A 27,087-nucleotide genomic window follows, 5' to 3' on the forward strand; every position below is an offset into this window, starting at 1 on the left:
GTAAACGCGTTTGAATTTTAAAAGTTGCACGGATGACCCGGGAAGTACGGGTCACCCGGGAATTACGTTAGCCGTCACGGCTTCGAGCTAGCTTTGATCAACAACTACTTCATGACACATCAGTGAACTGCTTCCCACATCTATATAGTAATATTCTATGCTGATTCCTTTAAACTAGTGCTAAAATATCTCCCCTTATAACTTTATATATTAAATATGTTAAAGACCTACCAGAGTATCCAATAATATATATCTAAGGCTATACTTATATTATTACCTCTGCGAATTAAACTCAGGCTGAGATAAAGTAGATTTTACGAGAGGTAAGTACTTTCCAAGTAGTTAGTAACTAGTTACTAAGTATTTAGGTTTAATACGCAAAAAAATAAACTCAAGGACTGAAGTAGTCTTTATATTACCTATTTTTATTATACTATGCTCAAAAATAGACTTGGAGATACTTAGGTATCTATTCATGCAAGTATTTAAGCCCTTTGCTTTTATCTTGCTATTATACCTCTATTAATAAAACTATTTGGAATAGAATTCAAGAGTCTTAACGAGAGGTAAAGTTCGGGGAGATAGATACTGCAAGGCAAAATATATATAGGTATCCTCTATTTTAACCGCTTGATAAGTACTTGCTAACTGATTTTAGTTTCTATTAGATAAAGACCAGACTTTTTGCTAGAGGCATGGCCTGTATTAATTAACTTCTAACATGCAAGCTAGTCTTTAAATACTATCTATACCCCGTAAGTCCGAATGCTTGAGAACCAGTTAGTTGTTATGAGTTGATCCCATAACATGCACCGCGTAGCTTACGCGGCTGTGGTCACGTGGTTCCTGCCCCTCTACCTTCTGTCTGCCCCTCCTGATCTGTTCTCTTCTTCAGCGATTCCTTCTTGTACATACGGCACGTTTAGATAGGAAGATCCATCTATTTACGTCCCCTTACAATATGGTATATATTACTATCCCCCTTTACTACCTACATGGCCCCCAGAGCAAATCCTACAAGGGATTAAGGAAATTATTCTTTAGATACAAGATACAAGCCTGATAACAGGTAAGTACTTTATAACTACTTAAGAACTACTTAGTAACTAGTTTTATTTCTTAGCATAATTTCTTCGCAGTCTATAGCTGGAGGCATTCTGCTGGTAATATAATACTTCTATACTGCAACATCCCATGCTACCTCTCATGCTACCTCTGATGCCGCAGTCGATCCCTCTAGAACCTCGCGTGAAACGTTCCATCACCCATCAATAAACTGCCTTTCAGCCTTACATGAGGCAATCAGCCACCCACGAGAACCTGGAAGTGAAACCCTCTTTGTGATATAATAATTTAGTCGCATATAACCTCTCTTGAGGCCTCGAACTCCTCCCGAGAAGACAACTGTGAAACCTCTCACGACTAAGCAGCTATTTTCTACTCAGTCTCTCGAGAAGCAAGTGTGGCCCTACAAGGACCTGCTCGCGAAACTTCTTGCGATCACCGACACACTCGCTTGAACCCTTCCATGAAGCCTTGACAGATGATGAAAATACCTCTTGCGCTCACCCAATCACGGTAGCAGTGGCGATCGATACAATCCACCATTTCAGCCAGGAGCTTTACGAACCCCCCAAGCATATTTATGCAGAGATAGTACGAGCGGTTCAGGAGGATATTCAAATTCAATACTCTGATAACAGATCGTGGAGGGATATCATTGAGAAGACTTTTTTCAAGACTCAACAGATACGTAATCTTCAACCTTCTTGAGTACATTGGGGCTTCGGAATGGTTCGATGCGTCTAAGGGCGCGAAGCATCCGAGTCGTACGGCCGAGATTACAAGAACATATGCGAGGGCTGTTGTCGATATTGGAGAGGAGCTGGGTGTTCTGGTTGTTGATCTTTGGGGTGTTTTTTTTATGCGCGCTGTTGGGTGGAGAGAGGGGAATGAGTTGATTGGGTCAAGAGACGTCCGTGCTAATAAAGATTTCGAGGCGTTGATTACGGATGGTACATTGTTGCTGTTTCCCTTGGAAGCTTCTTTCTTTGGGCCCTGGGGTTCTCGGAGGTTGCGCTGAGAGGAAGATACCGCTGACACGTGTTGTTCGAGATAATAGGACAACATTTTACCGGGAAGGCGTATAGGATTCAGTATAAGGGTGTGATGGAGTGTATCAGAGGGAAATGGCCCGATCAAGCGCCTGAGAAGTTGGATATGGGTTTTCCGGGGTGGTGGGAGGCGCCAGTGTAGGCGCTGACTTAAGCCGTAGGGCCGGGGTGGAAGTGCTCATCGCTTATAGATGTGTATCAGAGCGCGAGTACCTACACTACTGCAGTGGCTTTTCCCATGTACTGTTCAATAATGTGGTATCTGCTATCATTGTTGACATTGCATCACCATGCTATCACATCAGCCTCGGATTAGTAACCATATATGTGATCTACCCCGCCTATTCCAAGGAACCTCGACTGTTCACACCATCCATCCACCATCAAAATAGCGCAGTATTGGAGAAAAGAAAGAAAAATGGCAGAATTCCCCCCATCCAGCCTTCAGCCTCTGGTACAGGAGATCTTCGTCCTCCTCAAATCCCGCAATGAGACAGTCTCCGTAGCCGAAACAGTCCGTACCCCGCCACCCATATCGTCCCTCATCATCACATAACTAACTCCATCCAGGCCGCCGGCGGCCTCGTCTCAGCCGCTCTCCTATCTGTCCCGGGAGCATCAGCCGTATACAAAGGCGGCCTTACCGTAAGCTTCTCTCTCCCATAATCCCCCACTGAACTCCTCGGTCAACTCACACAAATGCTTGCAAGGTCTACACCCTTGAATCCCGCATCGCATTCGCGGGGTGGACGAAAGCAAATATAGAAAACTACAGCGGCCCCACAACGGAGATCGTAGCCGGTTTGGCTGATCATACTCGGCGAACGCTGGAGAGCACCTACGCCATTAGCGAGAGTGGGACGGCTGGACCGACTGGTGGGACGACGAGGAATAGGACGCCGTAAGTGTTGTCGTGTATTCGAGGTGTTAAAAGAAAAGTCTGACGTTCTGTAGTGGGTATGTTGCGCTCGCTGTGTCGAGTGCCCAGGGGCAAGTCACGCGCGAGATTGAGACGGGGAGTAATGCGAGGGGAGAGAACATGGTGAGGTTTGCGGAGGAGGCTTTGAGGCTTTTGAGGGATGTTATTTCGCAGGCTGGGGGTGCTTCTTTGTGAAGAAGATACAGGATCAGTGGTAATTCGATTCATGCTTGGTATTTCTCCTTGTGTTCGAGGTCTGTAGAGAAATTCTGGGGACTTCGTAGTAAATTATTATATACCGCGTTTGCAGAGAGCTCGGGAAGTTCTTAGCTTGAGGGAGACGACAAGCAATTTGGTCCAGGTGTTCATAAGTGTACCGGGCTCTTGACTCTACGCTCTACTACACACTGAATTATTGGACAAGCCACTATCCGCACTATCCGTCCACTGTCAACCGGGACAGCATGCATAACAAGACACGTGGACGAATAGGGCCGTGTGCACTGCACCAGTCTGGGCCCTTGTCGAGAGTCGAAAGGCAGTCTCAGCCTTGCGCTAGCGCACAAAGGATTTGTCACAAGGTTCGAGCGTTGAGGCGTGCCTCCCCTGTCCTATGAAGGCGAACAGCATCGCAGTTTCCTTTTGTTGTGGTAGTGCTCACTACCTAACCTGAGGGGCGAACTAGACTTGGTTCGTTCGAGAACATGTCTAATCTTCGACAGCTGCGTCATGCCGACTACACAATAGGCTGGATATGCGCATTGCCCGTGGAACTGGCAGCATCCACTTTCATGCTGGACGAGTCTCACCAAGAACCTGCCTCAGAGCTCGGTTGACAACAATGTCTACCGGCTGGGTGCGGTGCATGGCCACAATATCGTGATTGCCTGTCTCCCTCTCGGCGTATATGGCATTTCATCTGCGTCTATCGTCGCGACTCACATGATGAACACGTTTCCTGAGATACGCTTTAGCCTCTTGGTAGGAGTTGGCGGCGGTGTGCCGGGGATCAGCAATACCGACATCAGACTTGGTGATGTCGTAGTGAGCAAGCCCACTGGCACTTTCGGAGGCGTCGTACAGTATGACTATGGGAAGACGATTGGGAACAATTGGTTTCAGCGAACTGGGGCCCTCAACAAGCCGCCTTCGATTCTCCTTGCGGCAACATCGAGACTCGAAGCGAATTACATGCTTGGCGAGACACAGGTGCCCTACTACCTCTCCTGCCTCATGGACCATTACTCGACCAGATCAAGGTTCTCATATCCAGGCTCATCAAATGACGTTCTCTTTGAAGCGGGAAGTGAGCATGTTGGTTCTGCAGATGGAACGTGCCAGGACTGCAGCCTGGAGTATGTGATAAATCGCCCTCTTCGTCCGTCCAGCAACCCCGAAATCCACTACGAAACTATCGCGTCAGGAAACCAAGTGATGAGAGACGGCCGGATGCGGGACCGAGTGGCGCGCGACTTGGGTAGTGACATTCTGTGCTTTGAGATGGAGGCAGCCGGGCTCATGGACAATTTCCCGTGTTTGGTCATCCGCGGTATTGTTGACTATGCGGATTCACATAAGAACAAGCAGTGGCAGCGTTATGCATCAGCTACGGCTGCTGCTTACGCAAAGGAGCTTTTGTCTGTCATCCCGGTGACGCATATTGCCCCAAGCCCAAGAGCGCATATCGAGTAAGTTAGGCTCAGGAAGCCAAGGTATCAAGTTCTGGAGTGACGTGCAGCAGTGCCCGCGACAACCGTGCGGATCGGCTCCGCTTGACGGATTTAATTCACATCGAGGGGTTGACATCAACGCCAACCCAGGCACAACTTACGCAAATGGGGGAAGAAGGCCTAATCCAGCGTGCGCGGTTCCATGCACTTGCTCCCCTAGCACATTTCTCGTCTGTATGTGTCGATTGCAACTTGATAAGTGATGACAACCGATTTGGACATTCGGGACGGAACTCGGATGACATGATTTGGATATGTTGCCAGTGCGGTGAAGGGCCACTACGCCTTGGGCCTTACGGTCAATGTGGCATTTGCGGCCACCGTCTCCTAACTCGCTGAATCTCTGATTTGTTGTCTGGCCGTTGAGATGTTTTATTGGTTGCGGCTTCGTTGAGTTGTATATAATGCACGCAGTATATCCGAAGGTGTAATAAGTATTATGCCCCTAATCTGGTGATGGGTTAAGTTCGAGCCCAGGACATGGGTGCCACGAGGGAGGTCGGCTTTTGCGAAAATGCCTTTGCCTATCGCGAGTGTTTCCTTGACTTCGACGAGGTGACGGGCGTCTGTAAACGAACGTGATCAGATCATATTCAAGGTTTCCTAACATGTCCAAATGTGCCTACATACCGTGAGCCATGCTGTCGGATATTGTTCGCGTTCAGAAGATGTTTATTGTCCTAGCCGCAAACAGAAGAACCCAATAAATGGAAATTTTCGAAATGGGAGAAGAGGAGGAAGAAAAGAGACAAGAAGGGAGCAGGTGTGACCGGGATGTGAGCGAGATGTGTTAGTCGTAGATGTGAACTGTCAAATGGTTGAAAGGACGATAATGCCGGAAAGTCTGGTCCTGAAGACAGGATCGAGGAGTGGCCTGCACAGTTGCCTGCAGAAGCATTTACTCGTTCAGCTTCAAAGAAGAACATTCGTTATCTGTTGTTTCGGAACGATGTTGTCGTCGATACTGAGGCATGTCGTGGGTGCTTATTTGGTCGGGCGTGTCTAGGAAAGTAGTCCTCAACTCAGCAAAGCCTTACCTAGAGGAGGTTATGGAACATTGGATACCGTGAGTCATTGCTTGAGAGTCCTTCAGATGTTTGGGATTCCTGAAGGAGAGCGTGAAGAAAGCTTTTAGAAGGAAAGAGTCTTCTGAGAGAAGATGGGAGAAACCGATCAGCATGGAAGTTTGTGTTGTGGTGTAATGCAGCATGTTGACCTGATAGCTGCAGGGCTTTTGTTTGACTCAAAGTTTCAATCACAGAGTTGTGAGGCGTAGTAGTGAGCTACATGAGGTTCTCATAACCCAGGTATTGGGATGAGAGGGGATTGTCGATATGGTAGACTGGGGGATTTTTGAAGCGTTCGGCTACGAGTAGAGGTAATGATTGAGGTGACGACGAGGTAATAACGAGTTCAAGCTGGTTTCTACGTCGTCTTTTAATTGGACCGAGTGAGATACATCGACAGGAAGACTTTAGCTGGGGACCAATTAGCTTCTCTTCGGCGACTGGGCCATAGTTATTACCCGAGGCTGATTCAGCTTATCAGGCCGCACAAAGACGTCCATGGTCGCAGACCTGCTGGCAAAGCGCGGCTTGCTATGTCTTCCTCGAATCCGAGCAGGAAGCCTCCGCCGCGCTCGGAATCATCAAAGTGACAGGGTGCATGTTTGCCGTCCGCTCGACGGGGCATACCCCCAACCCTGGTTTCAGCAGCACTGAGGAAACGGGCGTTGTACTCGATCTTAGCATGCTGCAATCGCGAGTGACAAGTGTTGATAGGAAGGTTGCGTTTGTTGGTGCGGGCAACCGCTGGGGAGATGTATATGCCTGACTTGAGGAGGAAGGTCTGTCCGCCGTAGGAGGGGAGGGCGGGATCCGGAGGCTGGGATGGGATTTCTTCTTGGGGGTGAGTTCTAGGGCTATCCTAACCTACGTCTTTAGTTCAATTATATACTGACTTGAGTTTCAAGGTGGTTACGGAGGTCTTCCCAATCTTCATGGCCTCGGGACAGATAGTGTCGTGAACTTTGAGGTTAGAGGCGCCTGGTCAACTGGAGACACTGCCGAAGACTCCCCAGAGACGCAGTTCTGCACTACACAATCCAGCCATCAGGAAGGTCCTGTGTTCGGAAAGGCGAAGAGCAGGGCGGAAATTTCCTAGGTTTGGACAAATGCGCACAGTGCTGCACGTATACCCTACCTAGCTGAGCCAGTCGGGCCAAATCAAGGCGCTCTCGTACTCTCTTTCACACGGGCTAACTTCGATCCTCCCATTCTAGGGTGGGCGTCTACCTGCGAATGACCCGACCACCAACAAACCGATACCGAGAACAATGCCGCTTACAAGGCCTTGGACTCCCTTGTGCAGAGGGTGAAACAGTCTGCACAGCCTTAGGGCCTGTTGCTCGAGTACCTCTCTACCAAGGTTGCCTCGGGCAGTCAGGAGGTCCAAGCTACGGTGTGGAAAACATGAAAAGGATACAGAAAGCCGCCCGAAATCTTGATCCTCAGGCTTTCTTTCAGAGACAGCAAAGCGACGGCTTTCTGCTGCGTAACCTTTCCCGGGTATCTGTGTAGAAACTATGGTGAGGAACTTTACAAATTCTACCCGTCAAAGTATGTTAAATAGTCAATCTGAGAAAAATATGTTAAATTTGTAGTCCATATAATACTTACTGTCCCTAGATCAAAGCAATTCCCGTGAAAGCACGATTCTCGCCCGAGTGCAGCTTCACCTTCCCCTTACCATCTGCGTCTGTCTTATAGACAGTTCCCGACAAATCAGTCAGATAGATATGACCATTCTCTAAATCCAGGTTCAACCCAATCGCTTCATTCAGGTGCCTCGTGAGAACCTCATAACCAAGGGGGCTCTCATCCTTCACAACGAAACCAGCATCATCCAACCAAACGCGGTTCAACGAGTTACCAAACGGAAGCTCACCACGGTCAGTCCAATACAACGTACGAGAAACTTCATCAGCCTCTAGGTCAATCGGTTCCGGTAGGTCCTCCAACAGACATTGAATGTCTCCCCGCGTCGTGGCGATCCGACCATGAGGCATGCCAATATTGGCGCAGAAAATCCGGCCTTTGCCGCCCTTAGAGGGCCCCTTCTGAGTCCAGTAAAACTTCCCCAGCGCTGGCGAGACCGCTATGCCGACGCACCACCTCATTGCATCCTGCCGCTCTTCAAGAATATGGTGGTCGCCGGTCTGGACAATAACCTCGAGTCCGGAGCCGTCAAAATTGCAGCGGAAGACGCGGAGACCTTCTCGGTCGGAGAAGTAGACTTTCCTAGCTGAGTGGTCCAGCGTCAACTGCTTGGGTGTATTTGCTACCCCCGGGGAAACGAGAGTCTTGATATCTGAGCCGTCAAGGTTTGCTGAATAGACTGCCCCGTCGTCTTTGCCTGGGACGCCCATAGTCGTCCAGAACATTCGTTTGTTACCAGAATCGACTGCAAGTCCGTCAGGCAAAGCTTGATTCTTCACAAGTACTCGCTGGAGCTTGCCGTCGATAGAGAGCTCCAGGATTTGGCCTGCATTTGCCCTGGGTGTTGCAGCAGCTAGGCCAATGTCGAGGACGATGAGTTTGGTCTCGGGTGTTTGGTTCGCGACGAGAGTCTTCGGCGGATAGAGGCCACCATGACTGCATTTATTCCCTAGTTTGCCCTTGTCGAGATAATTTCGCTGTAGGAAATCTACCGTCTTCTCAGTAGAGAGGCCGCGCTCTTTCACATAGTGCCCTTCAATAAAAGCCACCGTATCCAGCCCAACGTCTAACTCCGTCGTCAGCGAAAAAAAAAAAAAAAAAAAAAAAAAAAAAAAAAAAAAAAAAAAAAAAAAAAAAAAAAAAAAAAAAAAAAAAAAACCACAATCAAAAGCTAGACAAGCCAGAACTTACTATCCATCATGCTACAAGGCAAAACACCACCCCTAACAAACATCTCCTCCCACATCGAGTCAATCTCCTCGGGCACGGAGACCCCCTCAGCCAAAATAGTGAGAGCCTCTCGCTTAACAGCAGCCCAAAGCCGATTAAAGATGAACCCCGTCGACTCCTTCCTCGCCACATACGGAATCGTACCTGCCTCTTTTGACCTCTCAACCATGAACGGGAAGATGTTGCCCGCGGTATACCCGTCTGTCATGAGTTCGACAATCATACACTGCGGTGGCATGTAGTAATGCATATTGAGGACGCGAGTCTTTGTCGAGTCCAAGACCCTCCCGATCATCTCAGATGACTTGTACGAAGACGAGTTCGAGGCGAGGATACTATCACCTGGCGCGAGGATCTCGAGCTCAGCGAAAGTATCGATCTTAATCTGGATCTTCTCCGGTACAGCTTCGATAACAAGCCACGCGTTCCGCACGGCATCTGAGAGGTCTTCGAATGTCGATACCGTGCCAGGCTTTTGGCCAGTCTTTTTGGCGTACAAAGCACCATTTTCGGCGACGTAGGCAAGGCAGTCTGCGCGTTGCTGTGTGCTGGGGTCTCGGACGCGAACGTGGTAACCTGCCGAGGTCCATACGCATGCTGCCAACGGTCAAGTCAGATGAGCCAAGCTCGTACCTGTGTGAGAGAAGGAGCGTACCAAGTCTGCGACCCAGCACGCCTGCACCGAGTATGGCAATCGGACGGTTGCGATAGTCTTTCGGAGGCTTCCACGCTGAAGACATGTTCCAACTTGGATAAGAGATGTGTATCTAGGGAAATGAAAAGTGCAAGATTGAACAAATCTCGATGGGCGCAGCGTAGGGACTGCGGATTGGGCATATTTGTCGCAAAGCCATATCCATTGTTTTGCGAGGACATGACGCATGCCGTCGTTCGTAACCCAAGACACAGAGTCCTCGGAATGGGGACGGAATGCCCAAAGTGGAAATGCGGAAGCCAGCCTTGCCTTGGGACGGGCGACGTCGGGCCCATTTACTCACTACTACGTGCTATGAAATCGTTAGAGTCAGTGGTTTCTGCAGCCCTCGTATAGCAGGATCGACGTAATGGAGACCCCCAGCCGGTACCATTCCGAGATACCGTATGCCGTGGTATCTTTTAAAGTTTCTATCGTTGTACCGAGGACCATGTCCCTTTGACTATACCGAGATCATGAGTGGTCACTTTGCCGCGGCTCGGCATGCCGAGAACATTCTACATCTCCACCTTCGGAGAACGTTCGGTAGAAGAGCCTTACTTGGAAACAGTCGAGCCATTTCAATTGAGTTGACAAGGCTCACCCGATGAGACACAAAGACAGCCGGAGATTCGACTAACGCTACTACTGCCGTTTACCCGGTCATGGTCGACCACCAACACTAGTGCATGTATTCAATGCTGAACTATGCAAGGGCTTTAATTGACATCATAGTCTCGAGAAGAAGCTAGCTACGTACCGAGACGGATCGACCCGACACGCTCTCTCTGAAGAGTCACGAGGTATTGCCGCTTCTCAGTCACGGTGAAGTTCGAGAATACTGTCGCTCGACAGTCTATTAGGGATCATGGAGGATCCTTGCCCGCGACAGTAGGATCCGACCTTTTGAAAGCAGGCCTTGAGGGAATAATATCTTGAACCATTGTCAGAGTTGACTGAAAGGGATATGCTAAGAATAAACATGATCTCGAGAAGAAAGCAAGCGATTAGAAACAAAATATCTGATCAGGCACCTTAGCAACAGCCCCCGGCGCCTCAAACCCCAACCCAACAAGTCCCTTCTTCGCCGCATTAATCATCCCCGGCGGACCACAAAGCATAATCTTCGTATCCTGCGCTGGTGTTGGTAAATACTCTTCCATAACACTCGGCGTGACGAACCCCTTCCCATACGCCCAGTTCTCAGGCGGATTATCCAGCATGTAGTAAATCGAGAACTGCTTCGGATACCGCTTCGCAAACCCCTCCAACTCCATCCGTAGCAGGATATCCTCCTCATTGCGATTCGCATACACAAGGCTTATCTCCGTGGTATCCCTCTCGTCCTCGCAGATCGCCCGGATGAGCTGGTACATAGGCGTGATTCCTGTTCCACCGGCGATCATCCCGATTTTCTTGCACATGTTGGGGGTGTATTTCATTGCCCCCTTGGGACCGCGAAACTGGACACGGTCGCCGACGGCAAGATTGGCGAGGTATTGACCCGTTAGTTGGCCGTCCGGGTAGCATTTTATGACCAGCTCCAGACGGCCCATGTCGAGGTTATTTGAGACAGGTGTGTATGATCTCGTGACGGTTTGGCCGTTGATCGTGGCTTTGATAGCGACATGTTGGCCGATTGGAAGGCCGACCACGTCCTTGGGAGTTGGGAGTTGGAAAATGAAGCGAAAGACGTTTGGTGCTAGTTCCTCTTTCTCAATCAGCAGGAGAGACTTGTAGTCTTTTCCGTTGAGGAAGCCTGGTGTATTGTGCGGGTTGAGCTTTAGGCGAGGTTTGCATTTGATTCGGGGCGGGTATTGAGTGAAGCCTTCGTCAACATGGGTGAAACCGCTGAGCTTGACGGCTGCGATGCTGCTGAGCGCAGTGGAGATCAGAGCGGCCGTTGCGAAGCCATTGGCGAATCCTCCACGTGGTAGCCTGGTTTTGGTAATCGCTGCAGGTAGAAGATGAGAAAGGCATGATAGCTGTAGTCGAGAGGAGAAGTAGTATGTGGCGCTCGATAGCAGAGCCAGTGAGCCGATGGCAGCCACTTTTTGAAACGCAGTCGTCGACTTGTTCTCAACAACGGGCTGGACAGTGGGCTGAACCACACGAACGGCAGCCTTTCGTTTGGACTCAGTTGCATCTTTCGCGGTGCCGACAAGGAAGTCCTGCATAATTTCATCCGCATCCTCTGAGTGGCCGACATCTTCATATGCAGCGGTGGCATCTTTGCCGGCCACATCGAGAAGCACATCAGCGCCGCCGGGGTGGTCTCGAACGTACTTCGTCAAATCGTAGACTAGGACAGTCAGCGCTATCCGAAATTCCGACATGTTAAGCCATACCTTTCCCATGAATAATCACCCAAAGGTCATCGCGAGACTTGTGGGCTGCGACATCTTGCGCTGTAAACTCGGCCATGGTCAAACTGCGCGAGAAATTGGCAAGGACGAGCGAACGTTGGGTCGACCCTTTGTGTAGATGTACCTCGCTCGGTCTGGAAACTCCCCGCAGGATATATCTTTATGCACTAAGAAGTCTTCACCGTTGATTTGTTTCAGCTTCATATGATAGGGGAGATTTAAGCCGAAGCTTCTTCTAGACTCCTGCCAAATCACTCATGCTTTCCGCTTTACCCGGTGCTATCCTGACATTTTCTCCACTTGGCATATACAAACGTCGGCTGTACCTGAGACCGGCCATAATGCCGAGGTAAAGTGGCCAGTCGGAACAGTCTGATAGCAAGTGGATAGCCCTAACTTTGACGATCTCCACGGGACGGGACCACGTTTGAGGTGTGTACATGGCCCGATGGCCCACATGGGAGATTGACAAGCACTACACTACTCCTATGTCTTAGAGGACATAATAACGCTATATAAGTCCGAAGAAATGTACACGCATATCGAAACGTCGGCGACGAGTGCTGAAGCAACAGACAAACCCGCTTAGTCCGACTCCATCCCATATGGCAGCGCAACTGTTCTACCTCCTCGGAGAGCCCGTCTCCTCTGCTAGGAGGATCGAACTCGATGGCACTCATACCTTGGACGATTTGAGGGCCCTGATTGCCTCCAACTTCGCGATTGTCGAGCCGAACGGTATGTCTATTATACCACAATTACACATTGCCTGGACCGTGAAAGGTTCCAAAATACTAACTCACTACCTTCTTTCTACAGGAATCGATTTCTCATCCCAAGACAACCCCCTAATCGACCTCCCCTCTATCACCTCATCTGACTCCCCAATTGCCATAACAATCGACGGCCACGCCATCCGAGACGCCCCCTCCCCCAAGGGCTTGCCGTTAGTAGGAAACTACTTCCAGATCTTCCCCGACCACCTCGGCAACCACCAGCGCCTCTTCGAGTCCCACGGCCCGCTGATCAAAACAAACACGCTGGGCCGCGAAGTCTACCAGACAAATGACCCGACCCTATCTGCAATAATTTTCGCCGAGTCGGACTTCTTCACGAAGAAGATCAACGAGGCGCATCCGCTTCATTCTCTTAAGACACCTGCTGCTGGGGTGTTCCTTGCGGACACGGATACGCCTGAGTGGCACGTCGCGCATAAATTCCTGCCTCCGGCGCTGGGTCCCAAGGCGGTTAGACACTATGCGCCGACGATGCAGAAGACCGTCGAGGATGCGTGCTCTGTCTTCGACCAGCTCGATGAAAGTGGTGAAGCATGGAATGTATATCAGTACATGCTGAAGCTAGGATCGCAGGCTGTGGGGAAGTTAACGCTAGGCATTGACTTTGAGCATTTCAGGGCTGTGGATGCGCCGATCCATGAGATGGTTCAATTGATTGCGGAGTTACTGAGCTTGAATAAGAAGGTTACGTCCAAGGGAGATTGGTATGCGGCGTTGCCGTTTGGGGATCCAAAACGGCTCAAGGATTGTAAGAAGAGCATTGAGGGTATGGTTGGGAAATCGATAGAGAGTGCGGCGAGGGGGGGAGTGGAGGATTTACCCTTGCAGGATGCGGCGCTGCGGGCGTCGAATATGGTTGGTATGTATTGTCTCCCTTGTTATGCTTACATGATCCTCATTATACTAATGATGATAGACTACGCAATCCGCGCGACTGACAGCAAAGGCGAGAAGCTACCAGCATCAAGCCTCGTCTGGGCCCTCGTCGTCGCCACAGCTGCAGGCTTCACAACAACGAGCTCCCTCCTCTCCTGGCTAATCTACGGCCTGGTCACATACCCAGGAATGCAAGAGCGCCTGTTACAAGAACTAATTGACAACGACTTCGACGAGACCACCGAAATCACAAGCGACTTCACGGACAAACTCCCCTTCCTGGACAAATACATCAAAGAAACGCAGCGCCGCCACAACCCTTCCTTCCAGCCCGGCCGCACCGCAAAAGTCGACCTCATCCTCCCGGGCGGGTACAAGATACCCAAGGACTCCGTGGTTATTCCTGCGCTGCATCATATCCATAATAACCCGGACATCTGGGATAATCCGGCGCGGTTTGACCCGGATCGGTGGGATACGGATGCGGTGAAGAATAGGCATAAGGCGGCGTATATGCCGTTTGCGGCGGGGCCAAGGATGTGTATTGGGTTTAACTTTGCGTTGCAGGAGGTGAAGGTGTTTTTGCCGAAGTTGGTTTACAGGTATAAGTTTATGAGGGAGGGGGATGAGCCGATTGAGTATGATCCGATGTTTCAGTTGATTCGGCCGAATAATCTATATGTGAGGGCTGAGAGAAGGGTTAAGTGGCCTCCAAAGTCGAATGTGTGAAGAGTGGCTACAGTCTAAGAAAGTGGATGTTCCTTAATATCCCCAATGGCATATTTATGATTACTCTATTTTGGTTTCGCGTCCTAGTTCAGTGTATCAGATATTGCTCAGCGTCTCCCAAAAGTTGAAGAATGAAGCCTCGTCCATGAGATCATCAAGGACATTGCCACTGAAGAATGCATCGATGCCCTGCTCGCCAAATATAGCCGACGGCATGTCCGCATCAACCTCTTTTTGCTCAGTGGCGTTGCTGTTATCCGGAAGTACATGACGGATGGCCTCGAAAAAGAGAGCTCGGTAGAACGAGGCAGCGGAGTGCACGTCTCGCAATACTTTCAGGATCAGCATACAGAAATCAAGTTTGTTGAGACTGAGCTGCTGCGTCAGTGGGTCACCGGACTTGCAGTTGAGGAGGTGGATATGCATCGCAGGGACAAGCAGAGGTGGCCTAACAGGCAGAGTCAATTGATGCTGAGATTATAGACAGATAGAAGTCCTACGTCATCGGGCCCGCAAAATGTAGGAGCTGCTCGCGCGCAAGGTAATCCAAGATAGTGTTTGTTTGAAGGGCAGCAGCGTCAACTTTGCTCCGTATCATAGATTGGTATGCTGTATGCCTTGTAGAGGGTATTCCGTCGGGGACCCTGTTTGTAAAGCGTCGGTAGAGTGTGATAAGGCATGCCCTGAACATATTAGTTACTGGAACAAAAATCTCTCTGAGGGGTAGACCGACTGGTAGTGTAGTTGCAAGTGGGAAATGGCAAACCTCGTCCTAGGGGCTGCCGCAGGGTCAATTCGATCTGGAACGCCCAAGGTCACAAGTTCTTGCTCTATTGCCTCAACCTCTGAAATTGTCGGAGTTGTTCCTCGTGGTCGGTAACTGAGTGTCAAAACATCACCAAGTGACTTGGACAACCGCAATAGCAGAATCCAGTACTCTGACAACTGTGACAGTTCCCCTGGAACAAATGACGCAGCAACGGATGGAGATATGCCGGACATATCACTTAGGACATCCGGTACTGAAGGCATTGGCACATCACAATCGAGTAAATTAATCCTCAAAGGCCGCCCAAGCGTGAGGCTCAGCCAGCCGTCTCGGTAGACGCACGACCACCACAATCGTCTCCATAGAGCTCGCTGACTGTTGGTGATAGAAGGGTTGGATCTGACCGCGTCGAAGTCACGGTGGAGACCCATGATCTGGCCTAGGCTGATGGCAACGCCTGTCCAGTACCAGGGTTGGGCATGATTGTTCATCTCTGAATGCCAGAATCCAAGGAGAAGGGCGGATTGCATCTCTGTGATCCTGTCGCCACCATTATTGTTGTGCATACACTGGGCCATATTAGGATTGAAAAGTCTGATCTGAGTGTCTGCCGTACCTTTGCTCGAGAGTACATTGCCTCCTTCATTTCTTTCCTCGAGGAGTATCCGGCTAGTGCGCAGGTTTCTACCGGAATGAACTGGCTCTATTAGTGGCTTGTCCGTTGACATTGAGATTTTAATACTCACATTGACAGCGGCAAAGAAAATACTCCAAAGAAGCAGAAGATTGTGCTCGGCTTGATGGACACCTTGCTGCTCGTGTTTCAACACCTCAGCAGCATCAACCACGGGCAGAATGGGATGCACGTTATGAAAGTAGGCATGAAAGAGATCTCGGCGAACACTTGCAGATGGCAGCTCCAGGCATCCTTTGAGCTTGAAATACTCAATGTCCTGAGGTGTTAGATTGGGGTGCGACATGGGACGAAAAATGTGTCTCGCAACAGACTGTGGAGCTATCACGTCAAGAAACGAAGCAAAACCGAGAGACCCGCCTGGTACGGTTAGTTATCATCGTCAATTTCAGGTTGGAGGAACTTACCAGTGTACATTGGCATACCGCTCCCCTGTGCATCTCGAGGCTTGAGCGAGGCCGTCGCAAAATCAGCCGCACTGCGCTCCTCATCTTCTGTCCGGCTGTTCTCCGAGTCTGGGGTTAGACAGTGAGGAGCCCGAGTAAATTCAGGAGCATCTCTTTGGCACTGGGTTGGAAATATAAGAGGATCAGAGACTGCCCTCGAACCAGATATTTGGGCAGGCGAGACCCGCTCGCTGCATCTCGGACCAGGGTCAGGAACAGCTCGTATCTCCCGCAATGGCTGATTCCCCGCTTGTTGACTGTATGATTTCTATTAGCTTCAGTAAATATAATGACAACGCTGGCCGGTTAAGCAAATACTAACGTTCCTCTTCGTCGCGCCACGGCGCATTGGATTCCGTCTTGGGCGCAGTTTATGCAGGGCACCCCGGTCACCGTCACAGTGCATCGGACTTTCCGTCGACGACATGCTTCACACGCGATTGCAGAGCGATTGCGATGGCCTGACATATTGTTTGCTCAACAGTGAAGAAATGATTCATGTTTCAAGATGCTGAGCTTGGACAGTTGTGGATTTGCGTGCCGAGGGCCGAGACCGGTGCCTAGGGCATCAATCGGTGTCGACAAGACATTTTATGAGTGGCATTCTGCGATATGGATGATGTTAGGGGAACAAGGCGTGATACTTTCTCTTAAATGTTATAATTGTGGCCGGAAACAGAGCAACTGCAAGTTGTAGCACTAAAAGCAGAGACCTCCTCGTAAAATATATATGCAATGTAAAAATATATCTCAAGATCCTTCCCACCAATCAAGGATCCCAAAACACGAAAACGAACGGAATTAGCCAAGTAATTGGTATACTTTAAAACAAACACAAGGCTGTCTAAGATGAACCCGATCAGTTCCAAAGCCACGATATTACATCAAGGCTGCTCCGTAGCCTGGTTCTTCTTCTTCCCACACTTCGCCAAACACCCCTCAACCTCAATGGCCAGAGTAGTCGGGATCGCATCGCGCACCTTCTCAATATCCTCACCGGCAATAGTCTGCCCAAAGGTAGCAGCAACAACATCATCACTGAACGAGAACGCCTGTTTCGCAACCATACCGACAGCAAACTCATCGGACGTAAACGCAGCGGTGAAATTGGCGGACTCACAGTCTGGGTTGATCTGCGTGTGGAACGAGCCTTGAGGGAAAATTGTCAATTGTCCAGGGTTCAAATCGACGCTTATTACGCGCTGGTTGCCCTCGGAGTCGGTGACGCCTTCTTGCGGGACCATTTCGGATTTGACGTGGCCGGTCGTTAAGGCGAAGAGTTCGGTTGCGCGCGGGTGAAGGTGGACGAAGCTCATGCTGCATGCTGTTGAAAGACAGAAGATTAGTGAACACGTTGGTAAATACAGGAGACACTTACCTGGTAATTGCCCCATGTTAAAGGAGATACCAGTGCCAACAAGTGGACCAAAATTCGCGCTTGTGGCAATGGGGACATCGCCTGCGTTGAAGTCAAAAACGAAATCCTCATCGTTGGGCAGAAGCTCATAACGTTGGATGGCACTGGAGCACGGAGTTAGATAACAATTTCTGGTACATTTGGAAATAACCTACGTGTCGGCAAGTTTCAACTGAGCGAACAAGCTGAGGTCGGATGCTGCACGTTCGGTGATGGGTCGAGGTGCTGCTCTCGCTCTAAGGGCAAGTGCCAGCATCGTAACGACAACAGACCATGCAGTAGACTGCTTGGGCATGGTTGGTAGCATGGTTGCAAAAGCGTTTGTTGATTGGTAGTAAATGGAATGTTCTTCTTGCTTGTTGAATTGTGAACAGGTCCGGGTACAACACTGTCTTTATATCCACTGTCTACCAAGGTATCCCAGCGTATAGCCCGACTGTACACAAGCTGAAGAAAGCGTCCCTAGCACTACGAGGATACTCCGTGTCGGGCGGGTGGGTTTCGTATAGGAGGCTGATTGAGGCGCGCTATGTAGGGCAACACGCCACACAGCCCCGGAGCGTATGCGTATCAGTATTGCCAGCCACTTTCCGCCGAGATGCACTTGACGACGCTTTAGCAGTAGAAGGGTTATTGCCCGAATGCTTTTATTGTAGAACACATATATTATGAGTATCTTCGCGCGTCTTAAGCCCTCATAGTATTCCTAAGACCGCCTCCTGATTAGTCTCTATAGCACAGGGTGCTATGAATAGGCCTTGGTTAGTCAACGTTACTTTGCGTATGCGTACTCATGCGACACAATTAGGCCCGTTCCCCGGATTGGGAGGGGCTCTGAGATGTACAAATAAATCATCATAAATTGGTGGCGGTGATATGAAGAATGTAAATGAAAAACAAGAACCTCACTATAGAATACTACATCTCATTTTGCCAGGTCACAGGGAGCGTCTAGCAAACCAATTTCACCGAGTGAAGGGTGGAACTGAGTCATGTTAAAGTTATTCAGGAACGGCCTGCAAACCACCGTAATGCAAACTACCACTCATCAAAATTGGTGTACTCTTTCGCTGGCACACTGTTATCGTCTTCCGCCTCTTGAGCAACGGAATCGCGGCCTCTGATGCGTCACAAAGAGGCCTCAGTTTTCCTTCCTCCATATCGCAGAATAGCCTCTCGTGCAAGCTGATAAAGTCCGAACCCAGGAAGCTTTCATTGTCGCACAGCTCTTGTGCACTGTGGCCCTCGAGGCTGCTGACAATTAACCACTCTCGTTGGTTGTTCTTCCTTCTAATATCCTTCCGCAGCATGTTGGCGAAGGTGCTGTTGGCTGGCCTCGAAAAGCTCCAGTCTCTGACGTTTACTTCGATTGTTGTCACCATCCTGGCCATTGCGTTCCTTATGACTCTGCCCCCACTTGTTGTCCCTATCATTGTAGCCTCGTCGGTATCGGTTGATGTACCGATCAGGCTTGATCACAGATCAGTCGGCCTTGTACTTCAACGGAGGCTTGAAGGTTGCAACCAGGAGTCGGAAGTAATACTCTCATGGAACGTCATTCACTCTATAACGCGACAGAGTCGTGCCTCGTTTTGCGCATACTGATCCACGAGCGCTTCATCCGTTCCAAAGGACGGCAAGTGCAGGCTCAGCCGTTCAGTCTTCGCACCGTTTGAATGATCTTTATCCAGCCACACGCACTGGATTGGCTTTCTGGAGCTGCCGCACTTCGCATCGCTGTGGTACCACTGTACATTGCAGGTATACCCCGTGTCGCCAGTCCAGATCCACTGAACTGAATTTCCACTGACTGTGATCACAGACAGGCAGGTTTCATGGCCAAAAGTAGGTATTCCGTTGTTGTCGCTGGGTAAAGCCAAGAGAAGCCAAAATCTGCTGTTTTCCTTGCTTTCTCAACATCGACATAGATACGGGGAAACCCCAGGCTCAAACAGTATGTTCGAAACCCCGCAAAACTGGTCAGAGTACTGGTTTCTGACCTTCTGGAGTATGCTATACAGAGCCGCTGGGTCCATGACTCGTCTTGGCTCTTCTTTACCGCAGGATATGGGGGGTAGGCTAGCAGCCTGGTTCGCGGCCTGGATAGACAGAAATCTACGACAATGCTCAACAATGAGACGGTCACCAGAACGCGATGTGACGCCGAATTCATGCTGCCCCGCCAGGTCCCTTCCTCTACCGGTTGAGGCTCGTCGCAAAGCGAACATCATCTCGACCGCTTCCGCGTCTGCTGGGACGATCAAAGCTTGAGTAAACTCGACACTGCTGCTCGCTGACCAGCCCTCCTGGGCTCCAGCTCCTTTGTCTTATTTGCTTTTTCGTAATAAAATCCCGCATCAAGTGCCATACACAGGAAAAGCAGCTCCAGGGAAGACAATTCCATCTTCAACCTTATGGCCAGACAGCCAGGCCGTTTCCGAAAGCCGAATGTATTTTCGCCAGCGCATGTCAACCGCAGAGGAGTCCGGAGTGAGGACCCCGGCCTTTGACAATAGAAACGACTGGACACCCTTTCACGACTCCGTCCAGATTAGCGGCTTTTTTCAGACTCGTTTGGACGGGGAGAATATGCTCGAGCGTGGCCTTGGCTTGGTGGAGATGGACGTTGTGAGGGATGTTGGCTGAGACAACATTCTCAGATGGGTTGAACGAGACTGGCACCGGTCCGGCCTTGGTCATGATAGTGATGCTCACTGGGGTTTCGCTGTTCTCGGCACGTAACTGGCGAAACAGGTAGGGGCCCGTTCCTATTACCGGATCACCAGCAAGCTCCATTTCATTCTCAGGAGCAAAGATCGAGATACGCGGGTTATTATTCTCGTCGTTAGGGTGCAGAAAGACAGTTCCGGAAAAGTTGAACTCCTTCGCGATTCTTTGCTGTCCTTCGTGTGATATTTCTACGTTGCTGCTGTCGACTATGGCAAGATGGTTTCCTTTGAACTGTAATTTTTCAGGTTGAGTTATTTAGGCAAGTTGGCTTTCGTCGTGATAGTAGAGAATACCTCTGAGACGAAAAGACGGACTACAATACGTCCAGTTAGCGAAGCGTGACAGCGCAGGGAGTAGTGGCTCTTACCGTATGGTTCAACCTCTCCGGCCATGGTCACGACCTTGGCTCACTTCACCTGATATGGTATAAATCTAGTTGATGGTGGACAGCTGTAAAGGACTGGAGTCGAGGAAAGGCACGTTCCCCGTTATCTAGACCACACCGTAAGGTAGAAAATGCTCCACTCCCAGTGACACAGGGCGCACCTTAAAATACACACTCAATTGTGAGTGGCTACTCTCTGGCCGAGTGCCCATATCTCAAGCGCTGAATGGGCAATTGGATTCACAGCCCCCAGCCCTGGCCCACATCGGTGTCTGACTCAGGCCAGACCACCACCCTTGAACTTTCCAGCTCTTTTTCGCATTCAACACCACGAGCCTCGCGCCTACTTTCGACAGTCGGACAGGGAACATATAAAACAGTATTCCATGTTCTCTCTGAATCTTATCCCTTCACCGGTTGGGGATGTATCGTGGGACGAGGTATCCGAAGAATGGCCATTGGCCAATAACGCGGTCTATGATTTGGAGACGTTCGAGCCTCAAACATCGCTGGACGACCTGCTCAACTGCAATTGCTCGGAACCCTGGAGCTTGACCTGCCAATGCTGGGATTTCAGGAGCGAGACGGAGCTTTCTCCGAGCCTGGATCCAGAGATACAGTCCATCCAGTCGTCCAGCTGCGATGTCCAGTCTGACATCGTCCCATCGCACGCGTCTTCTAATGCAACTGATGACCTTGTGGTAGAGCCCATTCTGAAACAAAAGAAAAGCCGGCGGCTTTCGAAAGATGCAGTGGCAGTGCTCCGGTCTTGGTTATATCGCCACCAAAAGTATCCATACCCCTCTCCAGAGGAGAAAGAACGTTTACAGCAAGAGACCGGCTTGAGCCGTGCCCAGATTAGTTACTGGTTCAGTAATGCCAGACGGCGTAAGCTGACTCGTACTGCTGCAGTGCCAGAGACCAACCCCGTCGATATATCGCAGCAATCGCCCCTGGAACGATGGAAGAACTCGCCCCCGCAAAGCGAGCCAGCGGCAACGACGGACATCATAAGAGCACTAGAAGCTATGCCATGCGACGATATTTATGCCTCGCCAAGTCTTGCATATCAGCGGACATGGTCGAGCGACAGCTCGAGCGCCTCGTTTATCGTAGGGGCGCCTTCGATGAGCACCTTCGAGCATAGCCAGTCTTCCGGGTCTGATATCTCAGGCCACAACTTCAATCAGCCATTCCAGCGACCGCAAACACCAATGCCGAGTCATCGGCCTCGACGTCGCCGCCGGAAACCACCGCGGTTGGGCGCCCGTAAGACCGAGAAGCCACATCCCTACCAATGCACCTTCTGCACTGACTCGTTCCGTACAAAGCACGACTGGGCTCGGCATGAGAAGACCCTGCATCTACCCATTGACCGCTGGCCTTGCGCTCCGAATGGAGGTATTGCGGTTAGTGTGGACGGGGTGGAAGTATGCGTATTTTGCCATACTCTGAACCCAGACGAGGACCACCTCAATAAGGAACACGACTATCTAACATGTCGTGAAAGGCCTCGCGAGCAACGGACGTTTGACCGCAAGGATCATCTCCGACAACATCTGAAACTGTCACACGGCGTCGACTATGATGTATCCATGGACGCGTGGTTCGAATCCCGCGCATCGACTGTATCGTCCCGATGCGGGTTCTGCGATGCAATGTTCACATGCTGGACAGATAGAATGGACCATATTGCGGAGCATTTCAAAACCGGGGCTGATATGCTGCAATGGAAAGGCGGCTGGGGGTTCAACCCCGAGGCTCAGAAAATGCTTAAAAATGCCATGCTGCCATATCTCCTTGGCCTCGAGCGGCGCTCAATGGATCCGTGGAAGTCAACAGCTTTGGGGAGGAGTATTAGCCATCAAAATCAAGTCAATGACATTGGACAGGCCCTACCCAGTAAGGACGTCCCCAATGCGTACAACCGGTATACGGGCCTCCAGGAGCAGCTCGTTGCTTATATGCGGGGTGAGCTGGCGAGGGGGGTACATCCGTCTGATCAGATGCTGCAGCAGAAAGCTCGCCAGATCTCTTACGGAGACGACGATCCCTGGAATCAAACGTACGCTGATTATAACCCTATGTGGCTGGATATGGTCAAGCAAGAAGCGCTGATGGGTACGGCCCAATCGTGGGATGTTCCATGAAAAGCTTAGCTACTCATGGCTCAGATTCAACTCAGGCAATTGGACTTTCAGGAACATGAGGGATGTTGCGGGTCAGAGAGGTATGCAGGCCAACTGGCCCTGGTTTCGAATAAGAAAGCACCACTCTGGACGGAGGCCTGAAGTTGCTAGGCGAAGCCGCCTGGAGCCCACTGGACCCGACGCTCAGTGTAGGTAGTCGGACTATTATGCTCGGCTGCGAATGCTAGACCTGGGGCAAGTTTCATTGAAATTAGAACCGTGGTTGAGTGGTCAAAGATTGGTCAATCTGATATTCATTTCCAGCTACTTCAATACCAGACGATAGTAGGGGTATCCCGCATGAATATAAATCAAGGCAGAATGTTACATCCCCTCTTTCTCCGTAGTAGCTAGCGGCGAGAACTTAATACTAAGTCACGATATCCCGGCAAAGGGTCCGCGTTTATGTGCTGCGTCATATATTCATCTAGATCTTTATTCCAAAAACTTCTCTTCCCGATGTCAGGCAACATGGTACTTTCTATATCTGCTCACAAATCTGACGATGTTGATTCAATTGTCCGCAAAGTCAAATACCCTGCGCATAAGAGCGGTCCTCTCCGTGGCTTGATGTGGGAATTTGGCGAGATCTGCCAATTGGCATTGCAGCCATTGAAACCTAAGTGTTTTTAGCAACGATTTTGCGATGCGAATGGAATCTCCCTTACATTCCATTTGCCTTGTCCAAAAGCATATCCACAAGATTCACCTTGGGAGGCGTGCCGCAAGTTTCTCAGGGCGTTGATATCCCGGAATTGACCTGTAAGATACGACCGCATATTGTCACGATTGCTGACTCCACCTATTGTAATTCTGAAGACGCACGGGTGAGCTTCCATGGTGTGCTTGATGTCTCCTGAATCAGAGTCAGTTCGACTGGTGAAAAGAATGCGAACATGTGGCTCGCGAGCAGTCACTTCAGCCATCCACTCTAGCATCTTCGTTCTCTGCGGATCATCTGGCTCATTTGGGAGCTCATCAAGTGCGTCGAGGACGATATAGACTTGCTTCAGACCCTTCATACTAGTGATGGCAGAGTTGAGGCATATCCTGACTTCCTCATATCTCGGTGGGACATAGTTTGTGCCATCCTTGGCATGATTGTGCAGCTCCTTAACCCGTGACATAACCTTCTGCTCTGCGCATAGCTGCTTCAATAATCCTGCCAGGCATATGTGCCCGGCCCTCTTGTTGTGGTCCTTGAATGAGAAGTAAAAGTAGAGGAGTAAATTTTTCATCCAGAAATACACCCACAATAATGAAGGACGAGGTGGAGGGCTTCATTCACACCTCTACCGTCGCGAGGTCGACTACCCCGAAGGCGCACCGCCACCACCACCAACCGAGGAGAACATAAACAGCAGCACGAAAGCCGGCTTCATCGCAATGGGAGTCTGTGGGCTCGTTTCGCTAATTGCAACATCAGCGCTCTTTCTTTTCCTATCATACCGCTTCGTCTTTAGTTCACCTGATCATAAATGACCGTTATGGCGAAACCAATATGTCGTTTTAATTTACAATCTCCTTCTCGTTGATATGCAGCAAGCGACTGCGTTTCTTCTATGTCTGCATTGGGCAGTTAAAGAGCGGATCTGGTATCCCAGTGCAGCGTGCGTTTTGCAAGGGTGGCGGATCCAGACTGCGGATCCTGGGAGTGGACTGTTCGTTATCGCAATCGCGATACATACGGGCTTTGTTGTTTTACGGGGACGGCAATTATCTTACCGGGCGTTTGTGGGCTGTGTCGTGGCGCTTTGGATGTTTATTCTCACTTTGGGATTCATTCCTGTCGGGATGTATAGGGAGGATGCGTTTGTGATTTCCGAGGCTGGCTGGGTATGCATCCTATCTCTTCCCCCCCCAAATCCATGCTCACATCGAATCCCTCTTACCGACAGTACTAATGTTTGTGCGGACAGTGCTGGCTAAGCCCCATCCACGAAAAAGAGCGCCTCTGGGGCCACTACATATGGATCTTCCTCTCCGAATTCGACACGATCGTCCTCTACGCAGTAATGTTCTTCTACCTGCGTCGCCGCATAAAGCAAGCGGAGATAAAACTCCAAACACACAACTACAACCGGTCGCCGCGGGAAGCTCAAGCCTTGAAACGAATCAACCGCGTTGTGATTTACATGGTTATTTATCCGCTCTCATACGTTATCTTGTCGCTTCCGCTTGCTGCGGGACGCATGTCTAGTGCTAGACATCTTATTCCGAGCCGAGCGTATTTCGCTGTTGCTGGCTCGCTTATGGCGCTGAGTGGGGTTGTTGACGCGGTTGTTTATACGTTGACGAGACGGCAGTTGCTCTTGCATACTGAGGTCGGGAGTAATGGCAGGGTTACGGGGACGAGTGTTGGAAGGATATATGCGTATACGCAGGATCATACGTTTGAAACGCATGTTAGTGCTGCTGGGAGGGATTCGGCGGAGGAGGGTGGGGATAGGGGGGATGGCGATAGAGGGAGAAAGGGGAAGACGAAAGCCAATGGGAAAGGCTGGGCTGGGAGGAGGATGTTGCGGAGGGGGATGCAGAGTTTGAGTGAGAGTATAAGAGATGGGAGGAATGGCTCGACGGAGGGGATTGTTAAGAGTGGGAAGGATAGGGATGAGAGAGAGAGGAATCTGGAGATGAAGGATATGGATAGTCAGGTTTCGGGAAGTATAGGCGGGGTGTATCAGGAGACAACGTTTGAAATTCGGCATGAGGAGGTGGATCGGGAGCATCAGCCGAGCGGTTGGTATAATCGGGGTTGAACGGATTATGTATTCCTGTCTAGATATGTATATATTGACAAGCTCGACATCCAAGATGCTCTATGTTGAGGAAAAGTATTCGGCAGGAAGCTCGGAATATAGATGGGGTCCCTTCAAAGGACTAGGAAGAAGAGACATCAATATACCATGGTCTTTGGTATCAGAGGTGAATAAGTAGGATCGCATACAGTAGTAGTACGAGGAAAATATTGGTCGAGTCAATATCGATAGGATTTCTCAGCCGCGGAACTTCCGACAGACCTTGCATAAATTTCGTACCCAAAAACAAAAAAAGAAAAAAGAAAAAAAAAAAAAAAAAAAAGAGAAAAAGGCTCCCTCTCCAAAGACTAAATATGACGCCGAGTTCGAGTTCATTCCTCCTTTGCTGTCAGGGACAGCCCCTGAGTCAGAACAAGACCGTCTTTGGAATGATACTGATGCGGCCGGTAGCTCGTGGGACCAAGGTGCCTGTGGAGTATTTCTTGGTGATTGCGTGAGATTGAGCCGGGACCGGTGCCTTGCATGGCGTCAACAGCTGGACTGGATACCTTTTTAACTGATCCAGGCTGCGGCATGGGTGGAAGGACGTCGTGCTGATGGGAGGAATGTGGGGGGTTTCATTTACATATGTCGGGTGTATATTTAAGAGGATATAGTCATGGCACATAAGAGACATAGAGCGGTGCTCGAGCTTACACTCACGGCATGGTGCAAGGTCCGCCGGCCAAACCCTACATGTGCGCGCCTACCCAAAGCTAGGTAAGGTAGGTTTCTGCCAGATGTTTTGGGCGTCTCCTGTAGAGAGCCTGCTAAATAGGCGGATTCGGGTAGATGACGCACTGGAGCAGAAATAGAAAATACATAGCTTCCAAGCCAGATTACGCAGCGACCACCGAGTCAGTATGGTAAACAACTGCAAGCAGACAGGTTCTGGTTAAGCTAACTCAGCAAGGTTTGCCCACCAAGCATCAGAACATCATTATGCGGCTTACCCGGCGAGGCTAAAGAAGAAAAATCTATAACAAAGCAGACCCTGCAGTGAGGAGCTCAATTTTCGCCAGCTAAACCCGTCTAAGAATCATCATTATGGTCCTTTATGGACCACTCGACTTGACAAAGCGGGAAATCCGGCTTCTCCAGGAGGATAACAAGGATCAAGTGTCTGGACGGCTCATCAACGTCTGCCATGACGACAGCACCGGGAGTTTCGTTGTCATGTTCTGCATTTGGGGTTGTGACCTGGCCCCTGAGCCGATTTCACTAAATGGGCACGAAAAGGTCATCACGGCAAACCTGGCAGCAATCTGGAAATACTTCACAAGACCGCTTTCTAAGCCTCCAAAAGACCCCCTCCCTGGATCGACGCCCTTTGCATTAGCCAGGACGACAATGAGGAGAACGGCCACCGGGTTGGCCTGATGCAAGACATCTGTACTTCTGCCAACCGTGTGCCCTTTTTTTTTTTTTTTTTTTTTTTTTTTTTTTTTTTTTTTTTTTTTTTTTTTTTTTTTTTTTTTTTTTTTTTT

General features: G+C 50.0%; 15 protein-coding genes across 15 annotated transcripts; 6 read left to right on the forward strand and 9 right to left on the reverse strand.

Annotated features, from left to right (window-relative positions):
• Positions 1–1,381: 1,381 nt before the first annotated feature.
• BDV17DRAFT_30784 (uncharacterized protein) lies at positions 1,382–2,331 on the reverse strand. Its single transcript, XM_073764355.1, has one exon. It carries the CDS (start codon positions 2,128–2,130, stop codon positions 1,501–1,503), a length of 630 nt encoding a protein of 209 aa, XP_073609839.1. The 5' UTR covers positions 2,131–2,331; the 3' UTR covers positions 1,382–1,500.
• On the forward strand, positions 2,332–3,235 carry BDV17DRAFT_30785 (CinA family protein). Its single transcript, XM_073764356.1, has 4 exons — positions 2,332–2,628; positions 2,685–2,759; positions 2,825–3,015; positions 3,069–3,235. The coding sequence occupies exons 1-4, from the start codon at positions 2,533–2,535 to the stop codon at positions 3,226–3,228; spliced, it is 522 nt and encodes a 173-aa protein (XP_073609840.1). The 5' UTR covers positions 2,332–2,532; the 3' UTR covers positions 3,229–3,235.
• A 502-nt stretch (positions 3,236–3,737) lies between these two features.
• On the forward strand, positions 3,738–4,725 carry BDV17DRAFT_285743 (5'-methylthioadenosine/S-adenosylhomocysteine nucleosidase family protein; the record flags this gene model as incomplete). Its single annotated transcript, XM_073760768.1, has 2 exons — positions 3,738–3,800; positions 3,847–4,725. The coding sequence occupies 2 exons, from the start codon at positions 3,738–3,740 to the stop codon at positions 4,723–4,725; spliced, it is 942 nt and encodes a 313-aa protein (XP_073609841.1).
• Positions 4,726–6,717: 1,992 nt separating this feature from the next.
• On the forward strand, positions 6,718–7,708 carry BDV17DRAFT_278269 (uncharacterized protein). Its single transcript, XM_073759512.1, has 2 exons — positions 6,718–7,381; positions 7,451–7,708. Exon 1 carries the CDS (start codon positions 7,064–7,066, stop codon positions 7,340–7,342), a length of 279 nt encoding a protein of 92 aa, XP_073609842.1. The 5' UTR covers positions 6,718–7,063; the 3' UTR covers positions 7,343–7,381; positions 7,451–7,708.
• BDV17DRAFT_297507 (NAD(P)-binding protein) lies at positions 7,436–9,450 on the reverse strand (the record flags this gene model as incomplete). Its single annotated transcript, XM_073763504.1, has 3 exons — positions 7,436–8,546; positions 8,672–9,307; positions 9,366–9,450. 3 exons carry the CDS (start codon positions 9,448–9,450, stop codon positions 7,447–7,449), a joined length of 1,821 nt encoding a protein of 606 aa, XP_073609843.1. The 3' UTR covers positions 7,436–7,446.
• A 961-nt stretch (positions 9,451–10,411) lies between these two features.
• Positions 10,412–11,828, reverse strand: BDV17DRAFT_285746 (uncharacterized protein; the record flags this gene model as incomplete). The annotated part of the gene is made up of 2 exons (XM_073760769.1): positions 10,412–11,706; positions 11,753–11,828. The coding sequence occupies 2 exons, from the start codon at positions 11,826–11,828 to the stop codon at positions 10,412–10,414; spliced, it is 1,371 nt and encodes a 456-aa protein (XP_073609844.1).
• A 479-nt stretch (positions 11,829–12,307) lies between these two features.
• Positions 12,308–14,172, forward strand: BDV17DRAFT_297509 (cytochrome P450; the record flags this gene model as incomplete). The annotated part of the gene is made up of 3 exons (XM_073763505.1): positions 12,308–12,508; positions 12,590–13,426; positions 13,484–14,172. Exons 1-3 carry the CDS (start codon positions 12,376–12,378, stop codon positions 14,170–14,172), a joined length of 1,659 nt encoding a protein of 552 aa, XP_073609845.1. The 5' UTR covers positions 12,308–12,375.
• Positions 14,173–14,268: 96 nt separating this feature from the next.
• Positions 14,269–16,549, reverse strand: BDV17DRAFT_297511 (Zn(II)2Cys6 transcription factor; the record flags this gene model as incomplete). Its single annotated transcript, XM_073763506.1, has 7 exons — positions 14,269–14,620; positions 14,673–14,855; positions 14,906–15,510; positions 15,558–15,644; positions 15,688–15,956; positions 16,043–16,338; positions 16,404–16,549. 7 exons carry the CDS (start codon positions 16,547–16,549, stop codon positions 14,269–14,271), a joined length of 1,938 nt encoding a protein of 645 aa, XP_073609846.1.
• Positions 16,550–16,965: 416 nt separating this feature from the next.
• BDV17DRAFT_297512 (germin family protein) lies at positions 16,966–17,984 on the reverse strand (the record flags this gene model as incomplete). The annotated part of the gene is made up of 3 exons (XM_073763507.1): positions 17,654–17,984; positions 17,460–17,602; positions 16,966–17,405 (listed from the first exon to the last, which is right to left on the reverse strand). The coding sequence occupies exons 1-3, from the start codon at positions 17,803–17,805 to the stop codon at positions 16,966–16,968; spliced, it is 735 nt and encodes a 244-aa protein (XP_073609847.1). The 5' UTR covers positions 17,806–17,984.
• A 445-nt stretch (positions 17,985–18,429) lies between these two features.
• Positions 18,430–19,122, reverse strand: BDV17DRAFT_30811 (uncharacterized protein). The gene has a single exon (XM_073764358.1). The coding sequence runs from the start codon at positions 18,929–18,931 to the stop codon at positions 18,500–18,502; it is 432 nt and encodes a 143-aa protein (XP_073609848.1). The 5' UTR covers positions 18,932–19,122; the 3' UTR covers positions 18,430–18,499.
• On the reverse strand, positions 19,123–19,819 carry BDV17DRAFT_30810 (uncharacterized protein). Its single transcript, XM_073764357.1, has one exon. The coding sequence runs from the start codon at positions 19,669–19,671 to the stop codon at positions 19,315–19,317; it is 357 nt and encodes a 118-aa protein (XP_073609849.1). The 5' UTR covers positions 19,672–19,819; the 3' UTR covers positions 19,123–19,314.
• Positions 19,820–20,756, reverse strand: BDV17DRAFT_30820 (uncharacterized protein). The gene is made up of 3 exons (XM_073764359.1): positions 20,596–20,756; positions 20,522–20,541; positions 19,820–20,459 (listed from the first exon to the last, which is right to left on the reverse strand). Exons 1-3 carry the CDS (start codon positions 20,618–20,620, stop codon positions 19,968–19,970), a joined length of 537 nt encoding a protein of 178 aa, XP_073609850.1. The 5' UTR covers positions 20,621–20,756; the 3' UTR covers positions 19,820–19,967.
• Positions 20,757–20,866: 110 nt separating this feature from the next.
• On the forward strand, positions 20,867–23,112 carry BDV17DRAFT_278274 (uncharacterized protein). Its single transcript, XM_073759513.1, has one exon. The coding sequence runs from the start codon at positions 21,000–21,002 to the stop codon at positions 22,761–22,763; it is 1,764 nt and encodes a 587-aa protein (XP_073609851.1). The 5' UTR covers positions 20,867–20,999; the 3' UTR covers positions 22,764–23,112.
• Positions 23,113–23,331: 219 nt separating this feature from the next.
• Positions 23,332–23,929, reverse strand: BDV17DRAFT_296765 (uncharacterized protein; the record flags this gene model as incomplete). Its single annotated transcript, XM_073763369.1, has 2 exons — positions 23,332–23,421; positions 23,471–23,929. 2 exons carry the CDS (start codon positions 23,927–23,929, stop codon positions 23,332–23,334), a joined length of 549 nt encoding a protein of 182 aa, XP_073609852.1.
• Positions 23,930–24,596: 667 nt separating this feature from the next.
• On the forward strand, positions 24,597–25,561 carry BDV17DRAFT_296766 (uncharacterized protein; the record flags this gene model as incomplete). Its single annotated transcript, XM_073763370.1, has 2 exons — positions 24,597–24,638; positions 24,722–25,561. 2 exons carry the CDS (start codon positions 24,597–24,599, stop codon positions 25,559–25,561), a joined length of 882 nt encoding a protein of 293 aa, XP_073609853.1.
• Between the last annotated feature and the right edge of the window lie 1,526 nt (positions 25,562–27,087).

This window comes from Aspergillus undulatus, assembly GCF_047715775.1.
Source record: "Aspergillus undulatus strain CBS 261.88 unplaced genomic scaffold BDV17scaffold_121, whole genome shotgun sequence".
Lineage (NCBI taxonomy): Eukaryota > Fungi > Ascomycota > Eurotiomycetes > Eurotiales > Aspergillaceae > Aspergillus > Aspergillus undulatus.